The sequence below is a fragment of the Triticum aestivum genome, unplaced genomic scaffold (genome assembly GCF_018294505.1).
Source record: "Triticum aestivum cultivar Chinese Spring unplaced genomic scaffold, IWGSC CS RefSeq v2.1 scaffold1148, whole genome shotgun sequence".
Classification (NCBI taxonomy): Eukaryota; Viridiplantae; Streptophyta; class Magnoliopsida; order Poales; family Poaceae; genus Triticum; species Triticum aestivum.
In genome coordinates, this window is record NW_025226232.1 from 82,065 (window position 1) to 89,365 (window position 7,301).

The window sequence follows — 7,301 nt, forward strand, 5'->3', positions numbered from 1 at the left end:
AAAATATTTTTTTCAATTTTATAAGATATAATAAAAATAGGAATTAATGGGCTGTGATGGTATGCTAGTTGCTATCTTGAGCAGCATATAGGAACTCGACTGAACAAGGAAAATATTTAGTGATACCAACTCTTACATGCTCCATTAAAAAACCAATTAATGTTTGAAAATTTCTAGGAAAAAAAACTAGGTCGACCTCCTCTGAACTCATCCCGACACGAATTTTTGCAACCACATACAATAGTCGAGCATATATGATGCCTACGAATTTCAGTATTTAAAAGAAATCTTTTTTTTATTTTACTGTTCATGAGCACGAGCAGATGCTGCTGGGCAATGAAACACTGCCCTCGAGGGACGCTTGGCGTAGCATTGGGGAGGTATGCACCTCTAGATCATCCTGTTTTACAAGGAAGGATGCACGTGTTACACACAGTTGTTTTACAGCTGATTTTTACACAACATATTCGATGCACTTGATGCTCCTTTCTTTAGGCACAAGCACAACAATAGGAATTTCTTCCTAGTACGGATTGTTACATTGCTCTCGTGTAATATAATCGTGACAAATAGGTTAAAAAGTACCTTTGTCTAAGCTAAGTTAAGGCAGATCATGCTTTCTTTGATCAAAAGATCTCGCACTCAAGAAAAAAAATATACATCAAAGTTCAAACATCTTATGTTTTTAGAGTAATTAACATGACATAACATGATGAAAAACTTGTGGATAAACGTATGATTAAAAGACCGATGCACATGCACTATAGATTACTCTCTACCATGCTTAAGTGGACTCCTGATTTCACCAAGATGGCTGCTGTCGACGATTGATCCATCTCCGGTTGCTTGATCATGTTTACTGCCACTTCGAGTTAGTTTCAACAGCGAAAGGCTTCGTCATATGGCTTGTCTTGTCTATACGGAAGGAAGAAAATGTGGCACCACCAAAATGCCCATGTTTAAGTTCCATGTCTGACCTTGCACCTAGATGATGACTCGTTGTCATCAATTTCAAAATTGACGGATTGAAAGAGCCAACCGGGATGGTCTCCCCTCCCCCTTCTAAGGAAGATGTGTAGCATTGTGGAGGTATGCACCTCTCTATTCTGTTTTTTACGGGGAAGGATGTGCGTGTTATGTGCAATTGTTTTACACCTGATTTTTACACAAGGCAGGACAAACGTTGCAAGATCAAGGGCTTTTGGTCGATTCAGAACAATATATCCAATGCACTTGATGCTCTTTTCTATATGCAAAATAGTTGGAATTTCTTCCTACTATGGATTCTTATATAGTTCTTGAGTAATAAAATAGCAATACATAGGTTAAAAAAATATTGCACTAATCTAAGTTTGGCAGACCATGTTTTCTTTGTCAGAACTCAGAACATCTCACACTTAAAAAGAAAATCTATATCTATACCAATATAAAAATACCCAAAGGGGCAGATCCAATTAATCTCGGCCTTCAAATCATGTCAATCCAACGACCTAGACCGCTTCAATGTTGAGCGCTCAACACGTTTAGCGTGTAGTTAATTTCATGCAAAAAATAGTGCTAATAACATAATAACACGCAAATAATATCCTACTTAATATCCGCATGCACTTAATATACTTCCAAATTAACGTGCATTGCACGTACACATTGACTAGTATATGTCAAAGGTTCAAAACATATCAATTTTGACAATAATTAACATGACAGAACATGATGAAGAACATGTGGGTAAACATATAGTTACATTTTCAGACATCAGGTCCGAGCATATGATATGTTTGCCGATGGAACTGCATTAAAATTCAGTCAGACAAAGAGCAAACAACCAACACAGGCAAGTCACCACAACCCTAAGCAAGCAGCAACACTAATTTTGCTAGAGAGGCAACTAAGACCTATCATAAGATGCACTGTCACGCATGAACTGCATGATGGCATCCTCAACTCCCGCCGCAGCCAGCTCAAAATCGGAGAATCCAACGGGACTAGTACTAGTGGCGGCAGCGGCGGGCATGGTCACCACCTGGCGCCGGCACATGGGGCAGCTCCCCTTGGCCTGCAGCCACCTCTCAACGCACCGCCCAGGGAACCGGTGCCCGCACGGCGTCTCCTTCCAGGCGCCCGTCGCTGCGTCGTCATCGTCGTCGTCCTCCATGCAGATCGGGCAGCCCTGCCCGTCGGACGCCGCCTCCACGGTCTTCAGCGCCTCGGCCACCGCCTCGCCCAACGCCGGGTCCTCTGGAGCATCAGGGTCAACGTCTGTGTCCGCCATGACCAAATCGGAATTAAAATCGACGCCAGTAAGCTCGCGAAACAGCGCGTCGGCGTATTCTTGGGCGATATCTTGTGCTTGGCCCTCGAGTACAAGGTCTCGGGCTTCTAGTGATTGCAGCACTCGGTAGAACAAGTCGTCGGCGGCGCTGCCCATGGCATGCGACGCCATCAAGGAATCGCGTGATTGCGCGACAGAAGTTGATCGAAGATTCGTCGCTGGCCGGGTGTGAAATTGGAACGGGAGGGAGAAGTTTGGGGGAAGCTAGGGACGGGAGCGATCGTGCATCTATGCTGTGCGTCTGCCGGTGTGTACATTTATAGTGGATCGCCTGCAATCTATCTACGTAGTGACGCCGTGACGGCGTATGATTTTCACGTGACTACTGCTACGAATCTACGATCGAGTCCGTTGTTCTGTTGGAAACTGAATACGCAACAGCCTCGATGATGCATGCAGGCTATTGGGCCGGCCTGCAGCTTTAATTTGCCATTGTCCGCGATGGGCCAGGTTACGGGCAAAATCCCAGCTTTGACCCGGCCCGATCAGGAGAAGTGTTTATTTATTCCTCAAAAAAAGAGAAGTGTTTATTTTCACCTATTTTTGGATTAAATAATGCTATTATTATACCTATTTTCATGCAATATAATATTTGAAAAACACATGTTCCTTCCAATGCTCTTTCCGAGTGGGGCTGCGAGCTCAAAAGTGATGCCATAATAAGACACCATTCTTTTAGCATGGGCCCTCTGGGTCGGGGTGCCCATGCACGTATGACTTGTTTTTCACAAACACTGATTAGACGATACCCAACAAGGGGTTACCTTGCATTATGCTCGATGTGATGCAATCTCCATGCATGCTTCTAATTCTTTTTTTACCAATTTGAAAGGTGGCCAAGATCGAATCGGGCTCTGCACAAAGGCATCAAATCTGGATAGTTTCTTTCACCCACCATAGCCACTCCAAACTGCAATACAGAAAAAATAACACACATCTCAAACGAGTCATGTAGATGTAGAAACATCAGGCTGCAACCCGAACAGAAGACACCTCTAAGCTCACAAGGTATCATCATTGTAGCCGAACTGAGCGCAAATTAGGGTCGCCCACCAAATGCAGGTTAAAAGCTCCAAAGTGATGCGTTCAAGAAGGCCATAACATCAAAGATGTCTCCATCACCAGATTGGCTTATCCGAGCCTATATTTTCACCTACCATACACCAAAACATGGGCATGGGCACGTTCAATGGAGACGCCTCCAAGAAGGCCGAGGATGCACACATGGGTCATCTTTGCCGACGGCGGAACAAAACCGGGGTAGGGCTTTCACCTGTAATGCATGCACGCACTGCACCAAAATCACGTCGTCGTGAACTCGCTACTGCGCAGACCAAAGTTCACCGAACCTACACCAACTAGTATCGATGACAACGCTGGAAACCTAATGGCACCGTCTAGAACCCGCAACAAGAGTAACCCGTGGTTGCCACATGTGCTAGGTCCCATGACACCTACTTCTATAATCGACCGTCGTACCAAGTAGGATCACCGCTGATGTTAGTACCCCCGGTGGCCTTCAACTCATCGGGACACCGACACTAGCAACACCGCCCACTAGCGCCCACCGTGTGTACCTCATCCGCCAAGAGCTCAATCACACAAAAAACTCTTGGAAAACGCAGCGTCTAGGAGGCGCTTAGGCACTATGCAACGACCAAACAACATACTTAGGACATAAGCGAAACTCTAGGCAAGACAAGCAAGAAATTGTTCACGAAAGATAGAAATCATGCCTCTAATTTTTCGTTTGCCTTCAGTAAATTTCCCCATTGGCGTTCTCCCTCTCCCTGACGCCTTCGTCTTCTCCTCCCCGTCGACCTACCAGCTGCCACTCAGCAAACCAGTATGCTCCTCCACTCGGCGAACCACCATCCCCCGCCACCCGCAGCTTGCATCGCTACTGCTACGCCATCCCGAGCAACTTCCTCCACCTCATGACCATTGCCCTGGCCATCCTTCTAACCAACCCCCCTTTCCGGCCCCCTTCTTTAGCATTGGCCACTCCCCCCACACCCGCAACCGTCAAGCCTTGACCAGCGGCAACTCAGAGCCCGTCCCCAGCTGGCGGTGCTCCACATTTTCCGAGCACCGACTGAAATGCCCAATTTTTCGGTGTCCCGAAGGATAGCAATTGCAGGATATAATGTACTTTTCCATTTGAGACCGGTTACCATACACGAGTTACACATACAAATTTGTGAACTTATAATCACAACAACTTGCATCCGGTGAGACAATTAATCGGCACGGCAGCAATTGATTTTAGCATGGCTTACCGACGTAGCAGTTGAGCGTGCTGGCGAACTGCGTGAGCTGTCCAACACAACTGCTGTGCTTGGCAGGGATGAAGTCAAACATACCTGCGCTCGTTCTGGCCGCCAGGTCCGTTGAAGCAGGCCCCATTCATCATCACGTCCCCCTGCGAGTTCCTTGGCAGGGATGAAGTCAAACACACCCAGTCCTTGTACTCGCTGTAGGGTTCGTCCTCCCGCTCAGTCACCGCCTTGGCGTTGTTGTCATCGCGCGTGATGAGCCGGTTCCCCTGGCTGAAGATGATCGGGTTCTGGTTGCCGCCGATGGCGTACATCTGCCAGTGCGTGTAGTCATTGTTCAGCACGTGGAAGAAGCCAAATCGGCACCGTGACAACCACCGTCGATGGTCTCGTTGCTGTTCATGATGAGCTCCTGGGAGAGCCTGATCACCATGGACCGCAGAAGACAATCCAAAGGGGCCGGTCCTGGATTATGCCGAACCGGGGCGTGCCTTTTTTTAGGGACAATGAGCTCGTTGTCGCTCGGGTCAGTGATCACGTAGGTCCTGCCACCGGCGCCGCCCACGGCGTTTTGGCCCAAGCCGCGCGCAGGTGGGGAGCCGCTACCGGTCGCTGGCCCAGTTGGTGCGGCAGCACCAACACCGGTCGATGGGGTACGCACGGGCCGACGTATCTGCTCCCCAGCAGACTGCCGCGCCGTCGCTCGGTGCATGTCCCACTTGAAGCGCTTGAGCTCAACCCTAAGTAGTTCTCGAGTAATATAATAATGACAAATAGGTTAAAAAATATATTCTTGGACTCAGCTAAGTTCATGTTTTCGATCAGAACATCTCACACTCAAAAACAAAGATTATATCAAAAGTCCAAAACATGTCAGTTTCGAGAGTTGATTAACACACCAGTAGAAAACAAGGCTATCGTACGGGGCTGGCTATCCATTAGTCCCGGTTCTTCAACAACCGGGACCAATGAGGGGTATTAGACCCGGTTCATGAGCCCAGGGGGCCGGCCGGGGCATCGTGGGCATAGGTCCGGTTCGTGTCTGGAACCGGGACAAATGGGCCTCGCTCCTAGCCCAAAACCATTGGTCCTAGTTCGTGGCTTGAACCGAGACAGAAGGGAGGGCTTTAGTCCCGGTTCATGCCATGAACTGGGACAAATAACTTGCCTATATATACCCCATCGCCGCGGCAGAGCACTCCACAGTGTTCTGTTTTTTCAAGCCGGCGAGGGAAGGACATTTGGGTGCTCTAGTTCACCTCCTATGCATATGAGGTGTTCGATGAAATGCCCGAGCCACACTAGTTAAGCTTTCTCCTCTCTAAACTCAACCTCCGAGCTTCATTTTCAATGAGATTTGTTTAGATTTAGCGGTCCGTCACGGCCCGTCCCCGCCCCGTCTTCACCGCCGTCGATCGTCCGCGCCAATCTCGTCGCCGGCACCACCGTGGTGAGCCTTTTGTTCTTATCTTCTTTCTGAAAGAAAAAAAATTCTGACTTCAGATAGATACTTGTCTAATTTTCTTACTTTTATTATTCCTTATTATTATATAGTGCGATGGTTTTGGTATCAGCCCCCGTCGGCCCTTGTCTTGTCTATGATTCAGATGTGATATATATTATCTTTTCATAACTATTTGATTCATTTATTGTTTCTGATAATTATGCCGACCAATGTGATATAGATTTTATTTATCTAGGAGGTTGTTGAATCGGAAATTCCAACCGACCCTATTGTCGAGAGGTTAAATTTAGTTGAAGAAGAAAACAATTACTTGAAGAAAAAAATAAGAAAAATTGAGGAGGAGAAGATGATATTGGAGTTGCATGTTGCGGATGTCGTCGATGATCACAAGATCAAGACGGATGCAATGCGGTTGAAGATTAAAAAGATTAGAAAATATGCCATTCATACCGAGGCTTGGTATCATTATGCAGTTGGATCAGTTGTTACCTTGGTTGCGATTATGATCGCATTTGTTGTTGCATTGAAATGTTTTACATAACTTCAATGTATGGTTTAATTAGATGCTCTGGAGAGCTATATGTTGTTCAATGAGAACTATATATGTATGTACCTTGGTTTTAATGCTCTGGAGAACTATGTATGTACTTTGGTTTCAGAGTTCATTTGAAATGCTTTTCAATTTCATGGTCTTATAGTTCAAAATAATCAGTAAATGCATGAAAAATAACAAATGTAGTCAGAAAGGATTGTAAATTGATGATGTGGCTTTTAATGGTGCATTTTGAACACAGAAAAACAATGGAGTTCAAATAAGTTAAAAAAAATGAAGTCCCTTTGTAACAGACGAGTTTCCGTATGAAACTCTGATACTTCGAAAGAGATTGTCCGTTTTGTACACGAAGTACATCCAATTTTTGCCGTAAGCCTCTGTACTTTCTTGCACATGCTATGTGGGTGAAATGATGATACCATGCCAACTTGGAACCTTTTCAGAGTTCATTTCAAATGTTTTTCAATTTCATGGTCTAATAGCTCAAAATAATCAGTAAATGCATTAAAAATAACAAATGAAGTCGGAAAGGGTTATAAATAGATGATGTGGCTTTGAATGGTGCATTTTGAACACAGAAAAGCTATGAAGTTCAAATAAGTTTTAAAAAATGAAATCCCTTTGTTACAGACGAGTTTCCGTATGAAACCTTGATACTTCGAAGGAGATTGTCTG

The 7,301-nt window shown here is 45.6% G+C and overlaps 1 protein-coding gene and 1 pseudogene across 1 annotated transcript; both read right to left on the reverse strand.

Moving 5' to 3' along the window:
- Window positions 1-1,736: 1,736 nt before the first annotated feature.
- Window positions 1,737-2,543, reverse strand: LOC123172528 (E3 ubiquitin-protein ligase RNF181-like). Its single transcript, XM_044589486.1, has one exon. It carries the CDS (start codon window positions 2,441-2,443, stop codon window positions 1,889-1,891), a length of 555 nt encoding a protein of 184 aa, XP_044445421.1. The 5' UTR covers window positions 2,444-2,543; the 3' UTR covers window positions 1,737-1,888.
- A 2,054-nt stretch (window positions 2,544-4,597) lies between these two features.
- Window positions 4,598-5,320, reverse strand: LOC123172530 (probable pectate lyase 18; annotated as a pseudogene).
- Between the last annotated feature and the right edge of the window lie 1,981 nt (window positions 5,321-7,301).